Source organism: Aythya marila (assembly GCF_965140915.1).
Source record: "Aythya marila genome assembly, chromosome: 1".
NCBI classification, from domain to species: Eukaryota; Metazoa; Chordata; class Aves; order Anseriformes; family Anatidae; genus Aythya; species Aythya marila.
The window spans coordinates 1,567,537-1,590,185 of NC_139042.1; the positions used below are offsets into that span (position 1 = coordinate 1,567,537).

The 22,649-nt window shown below is 45.8% G+C and overlaps 1 protein-coding gene across 2 annotated transcripts in view; it reads left to right on the top strand.

Annotated features, from left to right (window-relative positions):
* RAB6A (RAB6A, member RAS oncogene family) overlaps positions 1 to 22,649 on the top strand; it is a 44,315-nt gene that overhangs the window by 18,271 nt on the left and 3,395 nt on the right. Inside the window, exons 2-6 of one of the 2 annotated variants that reach the window (XM_082777084.1) lie at positions 9,397 to 9,455; positions 13,562 to 13,615; positions 15,020 to 15,125; positions 17,002 to 17,113; positions 18,302 to 18,395. In XM_082777084.1, coding sequence (XP_082633210.1) covers positions 9,397 to 9,455; positions 13,562 to 13,615; positions 15,020 to 15,125; positions 17,002 to 17,113; positions 18,302 to 18,395 — 425 coding nt within the window. Of the gene's footprint in view, positions 1 to 9,396; positions 9,456 to 13,561; positions 13,616 to 14,846; positions 14,953 to 15,019; positions 15,126 to 17,001; positions 17,114 to 18,301; positions 18,396 to 22,649 lie in introns of both variants that reach the window. The other variant, XM_082777083.1, reaches the window with a different exon arrangement.

Here is a 22,649-nt window from a genome sequence, read left to right on the forward strand (position 1 = left end):
AAAAAAGGGAAGAAACTGGAAGTTTCTGCTTTCGTGAGTCATTGTCTAAGCAATGCAAGCATTGCTGGTCGTAGCCGTGAACAAACCCTGGGAGAAAAGCACTTTCTAGGTCAGAGAAATGCTTCAGCTTCCATTTCCTTCTGTTTTGGGTGAAGTGCTGTGGCGCAAGCAGGGCCAAGCTGCGTCTGGTTGGAAACTAGCACCGTGCTCCTTCTCTTCTGAGCTACTCGGAGAAAAGACTGAATGAAAATGAATGCTAATGAAGCTTTTTTTTCAGGCGAGCCTGTATTTTCGTAGGCAGCCTTTTTACAAGGCGGTTACTGGAGTGTTAATCATTTGATTACTGGTTGTTGTAGATGAGGGAGTAATTGGTCCCTTTTTGTAACTTAGGGGAATGCTTGACAGGAGAGAGCAGCGGGCACGACAGCTCTTGTTGGCGTGGGTTATTGCCTGACCTGCACCCCTCTGCTCTGACACCGGGGTTGTGACAAAATCGGGTTCCCTGCTCGCTTCTCTGATGGCAGGGGCACGTCTTGCATCAGGATCTCAAAAGCTTGCGAAGCTTTCCTCGTTTTGGCCGGGGCTGGAAATGCAGATGCAGCAATTTCTGGTAGAAGCCATTAAAAAATTAATCTTTGGCTCGGGGAGAAGAGCTGAATCTTCGCCTCCTGAATGACAAATAGCTGTAGTGTGGTCTCTGCTGTCGGAGGGCATCTCACTGAGACAAAATGGACTTAGGGAGCTGCAAATTTCACTGCCTTCCTGGGGCCGTAACCGAAATAGATGGATATTTTTGCAGGAACTCTCTAAAATCCTTTTTGGAGGATCGTGTCGTGCCCTCTGCCTCGGAGAGGGAAAGCATCAGGTGTAGCAGCAACGTGTGTGAGATGCGGGATCACTGCACCTTCTTTATATACTTACTGCTGAAAATTTCTACGGTGGAAGCCGACTTGCTGCCTTTCTTTGTGTCCCTGCCATTGCAGCATGCGAGAATAAGGCGCAGATGATATCAGCCGTTCACATAATGGCTTTCTGTGTGCTCATCTGCTGGGTAGGTGTCATTCCTTGTTAGATCATGCCATTTCACTCGGCTCCCTTGCTTCCCTTCCTGCTGTTCTGCACCAGACAGTCATAAATATTCATGCAGGCTTCTTAACCATCCATTTAGGCTTGTATACCTAGCTCATGGCCTCCTCGAGTTTGTTAAATGCAGGTTTTTTGTGTGTTTTTTATTATACTGGAGTGCTGAAGGCTGTCTAGTGAGCTAAAAGGCTGATGTCACAGCTTCTCGGTGCCATTTAAAAACCATTTAAAATGGTTTGCTTGGTTCTTCCGTGACAAATACTCGACTGAAGGTCGAATGGCAAACTGAAAGCTGAAATTTCCTCGGCAGCAAGCCTTCTGGCCCTGCTGCCGCTCGCTTAATTGCAGCGCTAAGTACGACCCCTCTTCGGCCCTCAGCTGGAACAAAAACCGTCTTTGCTTTGGGTAGAAACTCTCTAAGGATTCAGGTAATCTAATTCCCAATGAGAAAAAAAGCAATGCTTGTTGCATTTTTATTTCATACTTCAAAATATTCAGGGCTGTGCGTTGAGGAGGGAAGGGTCAGGTATCGTGCCGGCCATTTCACGGTTTGGTTCACCAGATGCTGGATCTCTGAGTTCATCACCGTCGTGTGCAGGGCTCTTGGTTTTCTTACCTGGGGCAATCCTATTCCTGCTGAGCCGTGGGGTGTTACAGCCTGTGTAAAAAGTGATTTTGGAAGAGGCTGAACCCCCCAGCACCTCACCTGGAAGGGAAATGGAAGATGAGCAGTGCGTCTAAACCTGAGCCTGAGGAACGGGTGTTGATTTTACTTCAGGCTACGAATTTGGGATTTCAAGGTTAGCAAAAATGTCGTAAGTAATGTCCAGTACTATGGCCTGAGATTAAAAAAAAATAATATTGTTGTGCTTGTGGGATTACCTCAGGCTTCTGGAAGTCTCTTTTTTTTACCTCAGGCTTCTGTAAGTCTCTTTTTTACCTCAGGCTCCTGGAAGTCGTTTTTCTTCCATTTGATTAATTTCTGTAGGTTTTTTTTTTTTTTATTTATTTTTAAAAATTGCCAGTGGTATAATAGTCTTTGAACAACTGTGGTAATGGCTATCCTATGTTACTTCATATCATTTTGTCAACCAGTGACTAACAGACAGAAAATACAAAAATGCTCGGTGCTCTCTCTTCCATACGGTTCCCTAAGGTGGCTGCAGGACTGAATTTCAACTATGGGAATTCCTGGGGTCCTGTCAGTGTTTAAAACTCCAAATAACATGTCCCATCAGTCTGGGGGGTGGAAGATGTCCCTGCTGCAGCCCACAGGTGGGTGAGAAAGGCGTGTAAAGTGAGGTGAAGGGGAGCCCAGACTGGGAAGGGGACGTCCACAGAGATGAGGAAAGAAGAGGTGGTGGAGCTTAGAAAATCCCAACAGACCTCAAGCTAGTGAATTTTAACATGTTTTACTAGTGGTTTAGTGCCTTGATCTGTCACTCTTCTCATTTGAGGAAGGAAAGAAAGAGAGGAGGTGTCGGAACAGGGGCATGGTGCTGGCCGCTTGAGATGGCTTCCCTCACCTTAGCTGTAAGAGGCTGCTCTGAGGAGGCAGTGTTTGGTGTGCAGTGGCCCTGAGAGAATCCCAGAGTCATTAGGGGTGGAAAAGCCCTACAAAATAATCAGGTCCAACCACCCAACCACCAATGTCCCCACCAAGCCCTGTCCCCAAGCACCATGTCCAACCTCTCCTTGAACACCCCCAGGGACGGGGACTCCCCCACCTCCCTGGGCAACCCGTCCCAAGGCCTGACCGCTCTTGCTGAGCAGAAATGTCTCCTCATTGCCAACCTGAGCCTCCCCTGGCACAACTCGAGGCCGTTCCCTCTGCTCCTGGCCCTGGTTCCCTGTGAGCAGAGGCTCCAGGGCCTCGATGTCCTTCTGGCAGTTAGGGGCCCAAAGCTGAACCCAGCACTCGAGGGGCGGCCTCAGCAGGGGTGCGAGCACCTCCCTGAGGGGACAGCTCTTCTTCAGGCGCCTCCTTCCTTTGAGCCTGGATCCCAAGGCACCCATTGCCATATAAATGCACCTTGTAGGCCTCACAGTGCTGATTCTGTGCTTTTTTGCAGGCTTGTAACCACTGATTTTTGGTAAGCAGAGCGTGCATCCCTGGAGTTCTCCAGCAGCACAACAGGGCGGGTCACAAGCCAGTGATTCTCCAGTTGGGAGCTGCTGGCAGTCCCTGAAGCCAAGGGAATCGATCCATTACTACGTCTAACAGTTTTCGATAGTGCTTTTAATTAAAAAAAAAAGAAAAAAGGGCATTGTTGGGGTGGTGACCTGAAAAGAAATTAAGGCTTGGCAGCGATTCGTTGGCCCCAAAAGGCCCCATACAGCTGTCTGACACTGTTATTGATCACGTCCCCCTTTCTAGAACTGCTTTTCGAGGTAGGATGCCATAAAAACTGCACACGTATTGCCAAAAAAACCCTTCTGGACTGGTTGCTGGGCTGTCTGTCCTCCTCCCCCCTGCTCAATAACGTACAAACCACTGCCAGCAGCAGCCTTGTTGCTGCTTTTCCCCATTTGTGTTGTTCACCTTCTGCTTTCTGCACCGCTGCACAGGGGTTTGTGGCACCCAGTCATGCGCTGCCTGCTCTGCTTTTAAATTACTTTTTGCGTTTTAGAAGCATCCTTGCGATGGACCACAGGTTCTGCTGAAACACCAAAGAGTACAAGTAAATAAATATCAGTGGTTTGCATCAGCAAGTTACCTGCAGATCCTTGCTGGCCAATAATACCTGTCTACGACAATCAAGTAGCCACTAATTTTGTCCCTTAAAGAGGCTACAGTTCGAGTGACAAAGCTGCCAGGATTGCATTAATTAACTTTCTAATCAGAGGATGCCTGCTACTCAGGGCTCTGCTATATTTTGCTCGATCTGAAGTTGAGAGGTTCACTGTACGTATTTCAGTTTCCCTCACTGATCTCTGTGTTTGTGATCTGGGTGCAAGCTTCAGTTCATTATTCATTCAAGTGAATATCAAAAATACAATCAATTAACATCAAGGTGAGTTGCCTCTGTTCTCTGGGATAAAGGGAACAAATACGTTTTAAGTAGAAAATGGTGGAACATATCTTAAATTACTAAAATTACTTAAAAACCACCCTGGTCTTTGTTTTTTGCATCTCATTTGTTTCGCTTTCTCTCTCTGGATACTCTGAGTTAACTTCCTAAAGAAAATCTTAAACTCCTTAAAGATGCAAATCTGTTTAAAAGGACGAGAGTGTAATTTATAAGTTAAAACTTAATTAGGCTGGGAATAAATGATCTTAGAAGAGGTTATTGGAAGCGTTTTCTTTGTGCATAAAGAAGCTATTGCTGCGTTGGAATAACGCAAGGACCACCGAAATAGTACGGAAGCACAATTTTTGGAGTGTTAAGAGCACAAAATATTCTTATAGCCTGGAATCAATGGGCCAGCCATTCCCTTCCAGCAGCAGGGCTGGGAGGGCATCCGAAGCTCTGGGTAGCCAAAACAAGCTTTGAAAATGTCTGATAAATGCACACGTAGTATCACACGTCCTTTGCTCTTAAATAAAATAAAAGCTATGTGGCTTTGTGGTTCTGCTAAAAATAACTGATTTTTTTTCTCCAGCCTCCATGTTTTCAGATGTAGCCAAAGCTACTTACTGAGGGGAGAGCTGTGGATGTTTTTAGGGAGGTTTCTGCTTTGCAGGCTTTCTTCTGGTTTTTGTCCCGGATTTGTTTTGATTTATCGGACACTTAAGGATAGAAAATATTGGATTTGATGGTCCTTTGGCCTGACCTCGTCTGGCATCGCGCATCAGGAGAGAAACGGCAAAATAAAAGAGGTTTGACAGCAGAGCACAAGTGGAATCAATGGAGAATACTTCAGGGTAAACAGTTCTTTAATTACAGCCTAGAGGTAGCACGAGGAGGCGAGACTGCACCAGCTCCTGCTTGTAGCTCTGCTCTCTGCAGCTGGACCTGGTGCTGTCCCCAAGTTCCTCAGCCCTGTTTTGGGTGGATCTAATCTCACTGAGAAGCTGCTGAAGCTGCAGTCTGGCTCCGTCGGTGTCTTTGGGATGATGAATGAGCTCAGTTTCTTGCGCTGGGTGGACCGGTTAAAATTTCCACAGCACGACAGCGAAAAGCAGAGGAGGATTTTTCTTAACGAAGCTGCTTTAATCACTTTAATACAGCATTTCTGTTTTAAGAGCTCAGACTGACATATCTAAAAATACCCCTCTTGATTACTGGTTCGTACAGATCATTTTAAGTACGAGCATCCTTGTTTCGGGGCTTGGTCTTAAATAACAACCTAAAAATGGTTTTCAGGCATCCATAATCCAGGATATTGTTCTCAGCAGCGCTTTTTTCGTCGCCATGCCTTGGGTTGTTTTTACCAGCACGTTCACAGATCTTCAGCATTCAATCCTTGAGTTCCAATGATTTCTAAGTCTTGGGTCTCAGGCACCAACAGATCAGGTCTTGGAGCTGCCCTGCCAGCTGCTTTGAGGGCGTTTTTACAGAAACACTTCCAGGGAAGATTTTGGGGGGAGCTTTGAGAGAAAGCTGCGTCGCTGGGATTTGTCCTTTAACCAGATCTTGCAGGAATGTTGCAGATTTGGGGATTATACTGTTACCATCTCTGTGATGAGAAGCTTTCTTCATCTTCCTCTGCCTCATTTATCCTCTTAGAAAACTGGAGCTTTGTTAACTGGACCTGCCACCGAGAACTCGGAAAGGTTAAGTGCAGACTTTTGGCTTTATAGTGAAGAAGCTGGATGGATTGGTGATATTTTGGATTTTTTTTTTGCTTTACAGATGTTTCTTTTTATTGATTACGATTTGAAAGAGCTAAACAACAACTAGTAGGAACTCAGATTAGTAGGAACTCAGACCTCAGTGTGACTTTTTTGGAAGAACCCTTGGACCAGACGCGACTCCCCGACATACGAGGCAAGCCCTAAAGCAGCAGTGCCACGATCCCAAGTTCTTTTTCCTTTGTGGGTCACTCCTGAACGTCTCCTGAGCTCTTTGCACACCCCGCCTGGTGCCAAACAACCTGGAAATGCCACGTTGGTGGCGTCCTGTCCCTAACCTCCATCCCTGGCTCCTGTAAGAGTCTCCCTGGGGACTCGTTACCTTAAAGCCAGCAGTAACCACCAGCAGGTACTCCACAGGCTCTGGCACCGAGGATTTGCCTCTACCTCCTATTAATCAACGTCATTAGCAGTGCCTGGTGCTGGACGCACCAACCTCCAGCACAGGAGGCTCCAGCAGCAGCAGAACCAAGTGAACGACCATCAGGAATCAGATGGACGACCTTGAAATCTCGCCGGGAAGTGCTGGCAGATGAAAAGTCGCTGGAGCTCCGAGATGAACGCTATCGATCCCATCTCGCAGATGAATGCCCGGCCTGGAATAAGCACCGGGCAGCAGCTCAGGGCTTCCAGACAAAGAATATTGATCAGGTCGACTCAATTAGCTGCTGAAGGCTTCGCATTTGGCCCCCCCCCCCCCGTCGTTAGCGGCAATTTCACGGATAGAAACTTCACAAGTTCCCATCTTTTAACTCAATTATGTCTCTCTTTGCTCTTAGCCACTGCTGATTCGGTTGCTGGTTTGGAAGGAGGCTCGTCTTTGCTTGTCTCTGTAACGAAAAAAGGATCCAGCTTCTCTTTTTAGGAGCTCCTTATTTTTCTGTAGCAGCATAAAAGCTTTCTCCCTGTCTCGTGGGATATTAAAACATTGCAGTTTATCAAAATTAAGGCAGATTAACACTTCCACTTATTGTCTTGTGCAGCAAAACGCTTCTCTCCCTAGGAAAAAGCACCCCACAGACTGTGTTTTTTGGGTCTGATTGTTCAGGGAATGGGTTAGGGAGGCAGCTGGTGAAAAAACCCAGAGCAGGAGCCACCAGACATCCCTTGGACCAGACTTTTTGAGCTGGCGTAGCTGAGGAGAAACCTGCCAGTAAGTCAGAGAGCCCCGAGCTTAACCAGCTCGGAAAAGCTTCCAGGGTTGATGTTCATTATCGGGACAAATGAGGTTTTTTGGTTAACCACTAAGGTGCTCCTCTGCTCCCCATCGCCTTCTGGTCATTGTGTAATCCGTGCAGGCTGAGATTTCTTGCCCAAAAAACTCTTTCTCAGCTCCTGAACCAGAGTTTTTCCTCATTTTCCCCTAACAGAGCCATAAATGCCTCCAGCAGAAGCTCCCTCTGCTCCACCAGCGCCCTGCACGAGGGAAAAAATCCTTTCCCTCTCTCCTTCCCCACCTTTATCCCTCCAGGGATAACCTTAACACCTTTTTTTTCCGTGTCCCAGCAGCATACCAGAAATATTTTGGCTTAAAGGCTGCTGCCTGCCACTGTGCTGTTGACTAACGCTGCCCTGGACGTGTTTGCATCTTGAAATTTTTCCCCGCTCTGGGGGAGAAATGGCTTAGAGGTGAAACACGTTAAGAAACTCCATCCAAACATTGGCTGAAGCAGGTATTGAAACGTGAACGAGCCAAGCTGCACCCCGTTTCCCTCCTCTGTGAAACGGGTGAGGGTAGGAGAAGAAGCTCAAGGAACTCCTAGACACCTTTTAAAGATTTTATTTTCTAGATTTTAATTTTCTAGATTTTTTAAAAATTTCTAGATCTTTATTTTCTAGTTTTTTTTTTCTAGATTTTTTTTTACTTTCTATTTTTTTTTATTTTCTAGATTTTTTAATTGTCTAAATTTTTATTTTCTAGATTTCATTTTCTAGATTTTTTTTTTACGTTCTAGAACTTTTTTTTTCTAGATTTATTTTCTAGATATATATATTTTTTAAATTTCTAGACCTTTATTTTTTAGACCTTTATTTCCTAGATTTTCATTTTCTAGATTTTTTATTTCCTAGATTTATCTTCTAGATTTTATTTATTTTCTAGACTTTTTTATATTCTAGCTTTTTATTTTCTAGACCTGGCTCCCTTCGAGAGGTCTCAGTGTGCGGTGGGAAGGCACACGATCTGCTGCAAGACTTCCAAATGAAAAAGTGATTTCCCAAAGCAAATCCTTCCATGGGTTTGATTGCAAATAATCCAATTTATCCGGCCACCTCGGTGGCCAGGTGAGGAAGAGCCACCTTGTTTGGTGCTGCAAAGCCAGCGCTAGGATTTAATAAGTGCTGCAGTGGGAAGGTGTGGGATTTCCTCATCCTTTTCCTTCCAGGTTCTTGTTTTTGCTGGGTTTGGGGTGAAATCCTTGCAGCCCGTGGCTGTTTGTCCTGCAGCAGCTTGTGCTGTTGATCATCTCAGGGCAAAATTGAGCTCTGGCTTCAGGAATCCTGCCTGCCTGAGACACAGCACTTGAGGCCAGCACAACCCACCCAGCTCCCCCTGCTCCTCTTAAGTGCCTGGGAGCTGGCAAATCCCAGCTGCAAGGAGGCCAGAAGACAACGGGAAGGATTTATGCTTGAGGAAATGTGTGTCCTAAATGATCTACGTGCAATTAAGGGGCTTTAAAGATAGTGAATTGAGGCAGCTTCGGGTGTTTGGTTCCTGAACATCTCTGGGTGAAGGTGGGACGGGGTATGGGGATGTCTGTTGGGTGTGAGTGGGGCTTTCTCCCAGCTCAGCTGGGAGAAAAAGCATGGAAAATAACTGTGTGATGGTGATTTCTCCGAAATGAACCTCTGGTTACTTGGTTTTTAAGAAAAATGGGATTACGAGGGGGTCTGATAGCCGGCCAGAAGTGTTTTTAACTATATATCTGTGTGTGTGATGTATATATCTGCATATATACGTATATATATGCACCTACGTACACATAAACACACAGCTGATGCAGATCCTGGTTATGAAATGAGAACTTGATGGTTCAACACACCTGAGATTTAACCTGGCCGAGCAGATTTGCAATTAGAGGAGCTGCAGCACCCCAAATGGCTGCACGGAGCAGGCTTTGCCCGTTGTTTTTTGGCTGCTGGCTTCCAAAATCTGCAAACCTGGCCTGGCACCACGTGGATTTGTCAGCTGCAGGGGTGGGTAATGGGGTTTTAACAGCAGATCAACCTGCTTGTGCAAAAAGGAGTTGTGGACCTCTCATCAAAGGAAGGGTGAAGGTAATGGAGCGGTGAGGATTGTGTTGCAAGAGCCATCCCTTTCCAGAAAAACATGCACATTAATGACTTTGCATTGTAAAGCCAAATAACTACTCTTTTGTTTATAGGAGGTGTAATTGCACCATGCAGATCTGCAGGACTCTGGGTAAAACTCAGCCCCAAACCATTTTAAAATCTCTCGTTTAAAACTTTTGCTGAAATAGCTCCTTGAATCTGTGTTTTCTTTTTTTTTTTTCTTGTAGTGGGGAAGACTTCCTTGATCACCAGGTTCATGTACGACAGCTTTGACAACACCTACCAGGTAAGTTAATCTGTTTTATCCCCACCTTTTGCTGCCAGACCTAACGCCTCTGTGGGGAAAATGTAGCAGGTACCCAACTCCTAAAAAGAAGAGGCAGAAAGCTGAACTGCAAGAGCTGATGCAGGGGGCTGAGCAGGGACTCGAGGAGCAGACAGCACTGGATTGTAGGGTTTGGTGTGTTTTAGGACACCATTTTATGCTATCTGCCAAAACAAAGACCTCAGACCTGGTTGTTTTGGGTTATTTTGGGTTGTTTCGCACTCATTCCCTGCCCCCCTCCAATTCTGTGACCGTTTACTGTGCATATTTACTAATTAAACCAGGTTGGGGTTGTGAGGTTGGGGCTGGAGCAGTGCTTGTCCTCTTCCAGTCGGCCCTGCAGCCCCGTTGCTGGTTAAGGTTTGGTGACAAGTCCCTTCGAGCTGATGCCAGTTGGATTTTGAGGAGCAAGTTTTGGCACCCGCTCCCAAATTTTATAGCTTGCCACCTTTCCAGGCTCATCCTAAACGTGCTTTAGTGTCATAAACGGAAGTGTTGAAGTATAGTTTCATAAACTAAAGTGGGTCTTCTCCAAGGGAAGGCTGGCTTCGTGGCTTGATGGCACTTGGTGATGTTCCATATTCACTAAATCGAGAAAATCTGTTCCCTGACGGATGCGAGGGGTTTTTTAGGGAGGTGGGAGGAGAAGCTAATGGGGAAAAGACACAAAAAAAGCCGTGTCTCTTTTGTTACTTAGTGGCTATCCGAGGATCTCTTGATTAAATCTCTTTACCCATTAATGATTTCCTTCCTGCCTCCTCAGTAATTCCTCACTGCTGCTGCTGGGCAAGTTGGGCAGAGCGAGCTGGAAGTTCTCACTTAATAACAGGAGAAGCAAAGCTGCTGTGGTGTAGGAGGGCAGGAATGCACATCGCTGCTCCCAAGGGAGCAAACATCCTCTCAAATTCTGCCCACTGTAATTACATGGACATGTGAATGCAGTTTTTATTTAATCTGTGTGTTTTTTTTCTTATCCCCACAGTATTTTGCTTTCAGGTCTACTCCTTTTCTCTGCAGAGCTCGCGTCCTAGTTCTTTCTTGAAGAGGTTTGACCCTCTGTGCTGTGTGATAATATTGCAGTCTCCACGGGAAGCCGGTGTGACATAATAGGCTAAATGATTGCAAAATGAGTGAGTGGGGCTTAAAACAGTGAGAAATCTTGAGGGTTTACCAAACACGTGCGCTTATTTTGCGTGTTAACGTACTTGGGATGGTGCCATTCATCCAAACACCTCTCTTCTACTCAAGTCATGACCGAGGCAGGGAAATGTGTCCTCTTTTGATGCAGCTGGAAGAAGGAATGAGTCATGAGAATTGAAGCAATTCAGCCAACATCACGTCACGTTAGCATCAGCTCCGTGCCCAGGGCTTTGTAGAGACCTCTCCAAGCCAAGCACTCGGCTGATAACGCCTATCGAAAGCTGTCCGTGGGTAACTGCAGCTGCAGGTTAGCTGCTGGCTGATTTTGCTCTTTCTGGACATTTCTGATAAATTTTGAATGCCCGTTTTCCGAAAGCTGCCACAAGCTATCATTTGAACAAGGCTTTTTTGTGTTGGGCTGGTAAAAATAGAAGGCTGCTGTTTAATAAAATCTCTGCTGTGCGTTGCTTTCCTTTTTGCTAGATAAAAGGAGTTCAGCTGCTGCCCAAATAGCTTATTAATGAGCTGTTTTCGTGAAAGCAGCGCTGGTGAATGAACCAAGAACTCGCTGTACCCTGTCCAGCCCAAACGCCGGGAATAAAACCCTGCCAATTTGGTGTTTTCTGTTTCACCAGGAGAGATTCTTCCCCGTGGCCGTGCTGGGAGAGGTTTTCCTTGTTCTGTGGCGCCGTGTGCGGTGCATAATGAAAGCCCAGCGGTGGCAGACACGGCGACTCTGTGTTGTGCAAGAGGAAAATTAGAAACCACGCTTCCCTTTAGCTTCAGCCTCCTGGAGGAGAAGAGGGGAGGACGCTGCTGAGTTGGAGCCCTGGCCTGTGACTTGGCCTGGTTCTTGCTTTGCCTCAGGCTCCTCGCGTAGCCTTGGGTTGTTGTGTGCCAGCAAGGATTGTCCATAAAGTGGTGTCCTTGTTAGACAGCAGGGAAGGGAGGAGAGCTGGATTAAAAGCTGTTCTGATGCACGTTTGCACAAACCCATCCATAACGTGGCCCACCTGAGCATCTGTGCTGGGCCTGTAGCCTTGAAATCTCCAGCTGGGCCTCGCAGCACCTCTCAGCCATGCAGAGAGCATTCCTAATTATTGCTTGTCCTGTGTACACAGCGTTAAACCCTCTTAATAAGGGTAGCTTCACTTCACAGAACCATTTGTGCCCGTGGTTTTGTGCCCGTGTCTTCTGTCCTGCCAGGAATAAGTCTTTTCCTCCCCTCGTACATTGCACAGCTCTTCATACAACCGATCTGTGACGATTTCCCAAGCTTTTCTCCTCCTTTTTGTCAGGCCTGTGACAAAATGTCTGTTAGTAGCTTACCTATTTTAGTACAAGTCTGGGCTGGGGAGTGCCTGGATCCTCTCCTTGCCATCTGCTCCTGGTTCTTCTCCACATCCTTGTGAGCTGGTCCGAGCAGCACAGGTAGACAAATGCATCTGGCTCTCAGCTGTGGAATTCTTGAGTGCAATTATGAAATGTAATTTAATATTAACAAACCTCATGTCATTCTTAAAGGTGCTAGGGGCTTAGAAACAAGAGCTTTTTGTCACAGCCTGGAAGCGAGGGACCTGCCGGCCTGTTTTTCTCAGCACGATCAGCGCAAATATTTTCAGGATCTGAAGTGAGTTCTGAGCCTGGCCTTTCTGTCCCACCTCCCACATTTTTGGTGCTGACGTGCAGGAGTCTCGCTGCCCTGAGGGAGCTGTGCAGCACTCAGCATTTCCAGCAGGCTCACGGGGACTTGGTACGGCCATGAGGAAGCGTGAGGTAGGGGCTGAGGCAGGTTCAGATCCCGAGGTGTGAGATCCAAAGGGTTTTGTAGCTTTTTTTTCTTCGTAGACAAATCAAGGAGCCACAAGGGAACACAGAAGGGTCTTTGAGGCAGTCTTAGAGGAGTACCCTTCACCCAAACCATACAACACAAAAGCAGAAGGGAGGCACATTGCTCTGTTAGCCTCCTAGGGCTCTGTTCTTTCTTCCTACCACCTAAAATACCTGTCAGAACACAGGGAATTAATTATATGTAATAATACAATAAATAAGAATAATATATAATGATGGCATAATAGAAGTCTAACAATATAAAGCATAAACAGTAAAATAAACTCTCCTTTAGAAATGCCTGCTTCATCATGGGAGTGCAGGGAAGTAGCCTCAAGTCTCTTTGCCCTTGCTGACACTTTGCCCTTTATCTTTTTTAATCAATTCACTTGATTCAATAAATATTGAAGTTGCTGAGGGTGCAGCTGCTTGAGGTGCTCGGTGTCCTGCTAAATCCTGGGCACCCCTTTAGCCTCAGCTCAGTTGTGTCCCTGATGCAAACGACCCCTTTGAGCTTGGATTTGCTCAATGCAGCTGTGAAATATGGGGAGAAGATATTTAAAAAGCAATTCTTGAAAGCACTTAGTTGTGGTTTCCTCGTTTTTCTTTCTCTTAAACACATTTGGAGGTTCGACACAAAGCTCCCACTGGTGTCTAGCAGCTTGGATGCAGTCGTGCTGCAGTGAGCTTTAGGATTAGCTGAGCATTATTAATAAATTGTTGGGGTGTGTGCTCTCGTGCTGCAGCAGGCGTGAAGCTGCCCACCTGAGGAAAAAGGCTTAAAAGGAAGGTATGTGGTTCAGCTGATGGACACCAAAATACTTCTACAAGAATCCTTGCTGATCCCCACATGATTGTGAGGATTAAACTGCCAGTGAGAAGAAGTTGAGGTTAAGCTGAACAACTTCTGTGTTTTAAGATAATGTACCTGCTAGGGATATTAAATAAATTCCTAAATGAATCCTAAAAGTAAGAAAACACTTTTTTTTTCTTGCAGATCCACTCCAGTTGTGGCAGAAATGCTCGCTCCCCTGCAAACTGTTGCGGTTATTCCGGTGCTTCATTTGAAGTTCTTTTTTTTTCTTCTTTCCCTCCAGGCAACAATTGGCATCGACTTCTTATCGAAAACCATGTATTTGGAGGATCGAACAGTGAGTAAGATTTTCCTTGGCACTTCTCTGTGTACAGTAGGAGCGAGGATCAGCATCTGCTGTGACGGTGCAGCGCGCGCGGTTCTGGGATCGCTTGGAAGGACAAGCTGAGCCTTCACCCACCAGCTGCTTCCAGACTGACAGAGCTGTGCAGGGAAATCGCTTCACACTTAACCCCTTCAGCTTTTGAAGGATACAGCGCAGTTTTGCCAAATGTTGCCGGTTTGTAGCCGGCTCATTAGTTCTTAATTTGACTTATTTAAATGGAAAAAGGTTGCCCTCAGTAGTAACCCACAAATTACTCCTGTTACTTAGCTTGCTGCAGCTCTAGTTCCCGAAATGAATGAAATCACTGCTCTCTGGAAGAGAGTCTGTGGTTTAAAATTAGCTCAGATCCTTCATTAAGAAGTTCCCTTCGTTAAGGAGTTCAGTTCAGCCACTGAGCTGTTCGCAGAAGCAAGCTGAGCAGGGCTGCATAAGCTTACGGTTCTGTCTGAGCCCACAACAAATGTGATTGCATTAAAAGGGCTTCAGTGCTGAGAGCTGGTCTTCCCACAGCAAAACAACTCCTGCACATCCTTCCGCACACGTTGCTTTTAGGATATTTTGCCTTTTTCTTTCAGAACCCTGATGGTAAGAGACGTTAAACCTCATCTGTGTGCATGTTAATTTAAAACGTGGCTAGGGCTTAAGCACAGAGCGTAACTAGCGTTTTATCCTCCCTGAAAAAATCACGTTAGTAGCTTTTCCTGTGCTTTGACAGCAGCTGAAGGTTTTTTCCTTTAAAAATGTGGTGTGGGGCCTGATTCTTCCAGCAGCAACCGGGCTGTTGGAGAGTTACGTGCTTGAGTCCCGAGGGAGGATAGCAGCAGAGCATGAAAACCTTGCGTAGGCAGAACTGCAGGTGAATATTATTTGCCTTAGTTACCTCCTTGCTCCTTTCCCTTTGAAAGCTGAGCAATCCTCTCTCTCCCCTTCTGGAAGGGAAACATTTTTGAAGAGATAAGGCAGCAGAAAGGGCAGCTGGGTGCACACACCACGCCAGTTTGGCTACTACAAGTGCTTGGGAGAGATCTCTGTAAAGGAGGAGACAGTTGGCAGCTGCTCCCAGCCCCCAGTCATCTCCTGCATGAGTTTATATTTTCCTTGGGCTTTTTCAAAAAGTGCGATTTATTTACTCTTTTTATTTTTTAGTGGCAGTTTGGCTTTTTTAATTTTCTCCCACCCACAGATCAGGTTGCAGCTGTGGGATACTGCGGGTCAGGAACGTTTCCGTAGCCTCATTCCCAGTTACATCCGTGACTCTGCTGCTGCTGTAGTAGTTTACGATATCACAAGTAGGTATATTGCACTGGGTTTGACCTTTTTTCTTATTTTTCTTGCTTGTTTGACTGATTTTGTTAGGTACGGTTGCAATTATGGGACACAGCAGGTCAAGAACGGTTCAGGAGCTTGATTCCTAGCTACATTCGTGACTCCACTGTTGCAGTTGTTGTTTATGATATCACAAGTGAGTGGGGGGAATTCTGCATTTCTAATCCTCTGCCCTTTCCATCCTTTAGCCTAGCTTTGCATGTCCTATCACAGCCATGTGCTTGTTCTTCATTCTGGCATGACAAAGGAAACCTTTTCTTTCACCGTCGTTCAGTTTGAAGCTAGCCACCCTCTTGTAATGTATGAACTGTCCCACGAACGCCCTCGTTTCGTAACCCTTTCCTCTCACATCCTCCCGAAGCCTTGGGTCCTGGCTGGTCTTGTTGCACTTTTTTTTTTTTAAACCCCATTTCATCAGCTTTTCGATCACGGTATGACCTCTGATTTTTGGTCCCAAACACCTGAGTCGTGTCCGTCGAGGTCTGAATTCTCCATTTAGACTTTGCACTGGTAGCCCGAGCTTGCTTCACTCCATCTGCCCCCCCCTCCCCACGAGGTTTGGGCATGGGCTGGGGGGAAAGTGCATTAACACCACATTTTCATTCGAATCAATCATCCACGTTTTGCAATTTGTGCGACTTTAACCCCTGAGCCCTTGCCCTTTAACAACTGCTCTTCCATTTCTTACTAAGGTATGTACATTTTTGTGAACTAAAATATTAGTGCTTTCTTCAACTCTTCTCCTTCTGTCCCTCCCCTCAGTCCAGAGCCCCCTGATTTGGTAGGGTTCAGCGTTTTAAAAGAGCAGAAATTTGGTTTAGAGGAATTAAACCTGTAGACATTTCCAGTTCCAAACCAGAACTGACGGAGAGCGATGGCCTAGATCTATACAAATGCAGAAGAGCTTGTCCTTTGACTTATAAATATTAGAAGATTATAGCAGGAATGAGGGCTTTACCTATAAAATCTTTAATTGTTAAAAATAGCGCTTTCACTTGAGCTAAAATTGCAAGTTAGCCGTGAACCTTGAATTTTTCTCTTACCGACCTAGCAAATTCAATATTACCGAGTAGTAAAGAGACAAATGAAGACGCTGGCAAATGATCAAGCCTTGCCTGTCTGGCGTGCAATATATTACTATGCAGTAGAAGCCATTAAAAAAAATCAATAACTGTCGAGAGCTGCTGCAGAGCCCCCATTTTCTAAGTGCTGAAAGCCACGCAGGCAACTCGGATGCTCTCGTGTGGCTAACTGGCAAATGCTGGGCTCTGGGGCAGTTTTCCTTATGGGAAAAGGAAATTATTTTTACTAACATGCTGTCTCCTCAGAGCAGGGTGGCTTTCCTAAAATTCTCTTCCCTCTTTTAAGGAGGTATCGTTAAGAAAAAGTTATTATGGATACGTTAAATTTTGTCTTTCTTGTTCCATGCTAATGATCAGGAACTGTTTGGAACTCGTTTTTCAGCAGTGCAGGAGTTGCTAGGAGGGTTTTATAACCCTGGTAATTCCTAGGGAGAACCCTAAACCTAGCCAGTGAGAAGCAATTAAGCTGTACAAATGCATAGCTGATATGAAATAACTTTGAGAAGCAATGAAACTAAGAACCTCTTGCTGTAGGTGCCGAAGTCATGAGCAGTTTAGGATGAGGGGCACCATCCTGTCGATCTCTACACAAAAATCGACACAAAATTCTTGTTCAGCTAAACAAAATGGGAACTGGTCTAAAAGAGCAGTAAGACTTCTCATTTTAGATGCTGTCAAGACCAAGTTATGGATAACTCTGTTATTTCGAGGTGAATTTCAAGCCAGGGAGTGAAGTTAGCCCATCTGAAGTCACTGCCAAAGCTTTCCTACAGGTCAGCGTGGGGCATGTAGGGTCTCGCTTGCTGGTTCTTCATCACCTTATTGTGCCAATTCCAGAGAAAACGAAGCTTTTATACGAGACTGAGATGTGTTAGCAGCGAAACGTGAAGAATACCTGCAGTGATAATCCTCTCCCCTGTTCTCTGCTAGATGTAAACTCGTTCCAGCAAACAACAAAATGGATCGATGATGTCAGAACGGAAAGGGGCAGCGATGTCATCATCATGCTGGTGGGAAATAAAACAGATCTAGCAGATAAGAGGTACGGAGGAAGAACTCCTCTTTTGAATGCTTTTCTTAGCCTGATGCTATTTTCTCCAAGATGATGATTTTAAAAGGAACACTTCTATTTCCTTCCCAAATGCTCAAGTTTGTTTTAACTGGAGGTGGCTGTGATTAGATAAACCCAGATCTTTAAACTCCTCTCTTTTGGGCAAGCCCAAATTTGCAGCACAGCGCTATGAATGAGTGTGAGAAACCGTGACCCACTTGTTTGGGTGTCAGGAGAGAACAGAACGTTAAAAGCAACCTGCAGCAGTGAATGAATGAGCTGAAGTGGTTACAAACACTCAGACTTCATAAATTTGCTCTGATACAAGTGATAGGTGCAAGTAATCCTCCCATTTAAAGGTCTACAAGGTGTTTTCCTAAGCTGGCAGACTTAAATACTTTTATTAGAAGATAAGCATCCTCAGCTTTAGCTGTGTACTCTGTTTATTGTGTACTCTGCTTATTCTGGGTTTCTGGTACTGCTAACATGGAGTAAAAAGCCATAAAAGTATAAAACTAAAGCATGAAATGGAAGTATTTGTATTTGGAAGTAATGGAAGTATTCCGTATTTGTTTGGAATCCACGTTTTTTCAGAATAGCTTTGCTTGTGACCCTTCAGATTTATAAAATCTGTTATATAAAATCTATAAACATCCTATTAAAAACTGTTCTCTCTCTCTCACTCTCACACACGCACAGATGCCTCATGGTTTTTGTTCGGAAGCTCTTGAGACAAAGTTTTCTCCAGATTTAGCGGACTGCTTAATGGGTGGGACGCCCAGGTGGGGGGAAAACAGCAAAAAGTGATTTGATATGAGATGGTTGTGCTTGGTCCTTCCTTAAAATAGTGCTGTTGTCTGCAATTTTGTGATAGTTATTGGGTATTAAAGTCTTCCAGTTGCTGCCTTTTCAGGCATAAAAGCACAGCTTCCTGGGCAGGGGCTTGAAGGAGTCTCATTTTCCCTTTCAGCTGCTTTACTCTGGGAGCCAGGTGTGCTGCTGAAGTCCATCTAATGGGATGAAATGGTTATCCTAGTGCAGAGCTACACTCAAAATGTGGCATCTGTGTGCAGGGAAATGCTTTGAGAACTGTAATGTAGGAGCTGTTTCCTTGGGTTAAAGACAACAACCTTAATTCTCGAGGTGTTTTTTTTCTGATTCTGTGTTATCTTCCCCCAGACAAGTGTCCATCGAGGAAGGAGAAAGAAAAGCCAAAGAGCTGAATGTAATGTTCATCGAAACTAGTGCAAAAGCAGGATACAACGTAAAACAGGTGAGTGCCGTGGTGCCTGCATCCAGCATCAGACATCTTCTGTTAGTGCACACCAGTGTGGAGATGAGATCTGCTCCTAGACATCTTTGTGTAGGGTGTTGGAGGGACGTTTGGAGTTTGTACACAAAAGGAGGGATCTGGGAGTTAAATTGTTGGCTGAAGGATCCCTGACCTTGCAGCAAATGACATGGAACCTCTTTCCTCTTAGAAAAGAGGAATTAGGAGGAAGCTTTGTGGGCACAGCATCACGCCTTCCCAAATTCTTGTTGATGCAGCCCCTAACGGTGTCTAGATCAAACAGATTCAGGCACCAACCAAAGCCTGTTCGGTGAATGAACGTGGACAAACCGAGGTAGGAGGAGTGTGATGGATTAAAATGCTTCTACTGGATACTGAGACAGTGTAAGCTGGTGTTCCTGCTCTGTTGGAAGGCACTGAAGGCTCGAGCAAATGCTCTTGGACGGCTTAAGCTGTTTATTTTCGTTAGCTGATGAGCTGCTTTTGAATTAGGGGAAGCAGGGAGATGTCTCGTGAGCTGATGCAACAGCAGCGCAACTCGGGGTTTGTGCTGCGAGACGAGTCAGAATTTAATCAGTTGCCTTAACGAAGATAAAGCGAGCTGGTAAGAGCAGTAAACAACTGATCCGGTGTTTACATGACAGAATTGTTTGTTTCTTGTTAGTTATGTCAGCAAATGTGCTTACTGGGGCTTCCTGAATACGCAGCCAGAGCTGTGCATCCCTCCCAGCTCAGCAGGGTGCTGCTTTTTCATTGATCTGGCAATTTCTCCTCTGCAGCCATGACCACTAAAGCGTTTGGCAGGCGGTGTTATGGCAGGAGGAAATAACCACTGCAAGCTGCAGGAGGCTTTCACCCTTGGGTATCACCACAGAGCGAGCACGTGCATGTGTCTGCATAGATTTTTAGGTAAAAAATATAAATCTGCATCTTTTAGAATCATAGGGTCAGGTTGGAAGGGGGTTTATTGTATAGATGCAGCTACTCAAGCAGCTCGTGTACAGGATTTTGTGAGGAGCTGCTAAAGCAGGTTTGTAAATCACTTTGAGTGTATGTTACAGCTGGGACTAAAGGGTCTGTTATTAAAACGTCCCTTGACCTTGTGTCTTAGCAGCAAAACGATTCCCCACCTAATGGAATAATTAGAAGTGTTAACTCGGCGCTGCCTTCCCGTGCATTAACGAGCGTCAAAAGCGTTCGGTTCCGGGGGTCCACCAATTACCATGCCACAACACAAAGGCTGCCTTGTAATTAAGGCTTTGGTTTCCTGCTGCAACCCTTGGTGTTTGCTGGGAGCAGTGGCACTGAGAGGAATGATGCTGCTGCTGCTCTGCTCCTTTTTTTTCTTGAGGGAGCTGCCCTGCCCCTGCCACGTTCCCAGAAGCGTGTCCAAGCCTGGAAAAGGCAGCTTGGGGCTTTTTGGGGGCTGGTCGATGCTGGTTGGGTTGGGAACCTGATGATTTGAGACGTGAGGGGGAAAATCTAGCATGCCTGTAGCCCGACTTAGCACAAAATACTGTAATTTAATAAAACCTGTGCTTTGTAAAGCCTCCCCTGCCTGGTTTGAGGACGGGAGCTGCATTTAATACGTTACAAAGGAGCCAACTTCACCTCCTTGGGTTTTGTGCCGAAGCCATTTAGGGATTGTGCTAATGAGCTTGTCAGAACATAAAGCCATTTCGGTAGCTGGGGCCTCACTCGCACTCTCTCCAGAGAAAATTCGTCGCTGTGTAACGGAGGTCCAGACAAATTATGCCTGATTTTAATTGCCGGGTTACATGCTGTAAGGCTCCATCAGTAAGGAAATAGGCTTGGTAATTCAGCTCCAGCAAAAAAAAAAAGGTGTTGGTGAGTAACCTGGGGGTGAGTTCCCTCTGTTAAATCACAAATTGGGTGTGCAGAGAGGCAGTTCTTGTTCTTCACTAACATCCAGCAGTATTACCCCAAAAAAACTCGGGGCTGCTACGTATCGCTGCATCACAATCCATAGCGTGAGGGCTTGGCAGAATTGGGCAGGAGACAGATTTTCAGTGACTTTATTCCCTGCAAGATATCAAAACAAAGGATGGGAGGACTTATTGAAAAAGAACAACGAGTGGATTTTCCTTCTAAATTTCAGTGGCCGTATTGCAGGCATAGACTGTGATTTTTAGGAACTTCAGAGCTATTTTATCCTGTAGAATCATTGAAACTTTCATTTTTATTAGTTTACTAGGCAGTTATTGAAACAATTCTCAATGGATGAGGCTTAAAGCCTCTAGAAATCTAGTTCCTTATTTTCTTTGCAGCTTCTCTGTTGAACAGTGTGAAATTATTTTACCAACTTGCCAACCAAATCTTCCCCAATGAAACAGGAAAGCGTGGGGACAGCTGCAGCATGGGTACCCTTCCCATAACCTGTACAAAATCTTCCATTAATGAGCTGAGTGCAGGTTTGGCTTTCCCATAACGTGATAACATCGTTCCGTAATGCATTCTGATTTACCGCCCGAGGTAACTTTCATCTGGGATTTTTAATTCCTAGCAGATTATTTGGGAAGGGCTCCACGTTTAACGAGTCACGCTGATGTACAAATTACGATCGCTTCGTGCTGGCTATCAAATATTCATGTGGAGGTGGATCTTGGGCCAGCGACAAGCCATCTCTTTGTCCACTAGGTTATGGGTTGGGATTCAGCAATTTTCTGAGATACGAACTGTTTTTTTTTCCCTTCCCTGCAAAGCTCTTGTCTGTCAGTATTGAAACTTCTCAGGCTGCCGAGTGAAGCGCCGACAACCCACCAGGACAGCCCAGAAAACTCAATAAAATGCTGATGGCTCCCAGCACAACGTCCATCTCCTGGCCCTAAATGCTTGGCCCTCTTTTAAAGGTAGCAAACGGCACAGTGAGAGTTCATGCAGGAAATTTGGGATGGAGCTGGGTCCCCAGTCCTCTGCTCTTTGTTTCTTTGAATCTTTACCCTTTCATATTAAGCTTTAGGTTTCTCTGCGGTGCTGGATGTGCACATCTTGATGTTACCAGCTCCAGATTCGTCTCATTTCACTCATTTCCACAGCCTCCTCGCTTCCCATCCTCCAGCACATATCTCTGTGTGAGTTCCAGTGTCACTTCTGTGCCTGAGTCCTTAAGAAATCACTTGCAGCCCTTCTTCCTCCTCTGCCCAGTGCTGTCTGCAAGGTTTCCACATCAGTATTTACCCCACTGAGGACACAGAAGAAATTTAATTCCTTGTCCTGCTTGGGGAAAATAATGGCCATGATTTTTTTTTCACTTTCTTGGCTGTGGCACTGGTTTGCTGGCCTTCGTTCAGCACTTTTGACCTTGGGTGCTGCTTCTGGCTTCTCCTTCATCCTTTTCTGCAGGAAAACAGCACTGAGAGGAGGGAAGGGTGCTGAGCTCTGAGCTCGCTGCAGGCATCCCACAAATCCAGGATGGTTTTATTGCCTGGCTCTAGAAGGTGGGTCGCACCAACACACGTTGCAATGCCAGGATCTTCCAGCAACAGAGGACGTGCTGCCCTCCTGTACTGCTGGACCTCTGAATCTACAGGGACACCGAGCTGCTGGACGCTTCCTGCTCCTTCTGGCTGCAGGGAAGGGGTGTCAAAGCACAAATCAGAGTGAAATTGGTGATATTATCGTCCTGGGGTTAAATAGGTGCGATAGAGGGGAAAAAAATTGGCTTTTGGATCCTCTGGGTTTCAGCTGAGAGTGATCCAGGAGAGCCTTGACGCTGAGACGCTGAGATTCGTGCTGGATTTCGGGGAATCTTCCCGTTACTTAGTCTGGGGACTTGGTGCCCAGAATCTGTCAGGGTTGGTTTCCCTCTCTTGTGGACGGAGAAGGGGAGAGGGAGAGCCCTGGAGGCCTCCTTCCAGCAGTACCTGGCACACTTCACGCTTCTCAAACAGCCCCGGGCTGCATTTGGGTTTTGGCAGGAGAACTTTCTCACGGCTGAAGGACCGTGGCCCCATGAGTAACCCTTTTTTTTCACCGAGCTGCCTGCATCCAGCAGCTCGGCTCTTTTTCCCCCGCCCTTTGATTTTTGCCTGCTTGCTGGGCACGAATTATTCAGCATTGCAGAGCTTGGGGAATGAGAATCAGGGAGGTGTTTCTCTCCCTTGGCTCTGGGGAATAGGATTCGTGTGGCTCTCAGACCTTCAGACAGCTGCATTTAACTCCTGCTATGGAAAAAAAAAACAAATCCTCACCAAAATGTGCATTTTGTGTGTACAA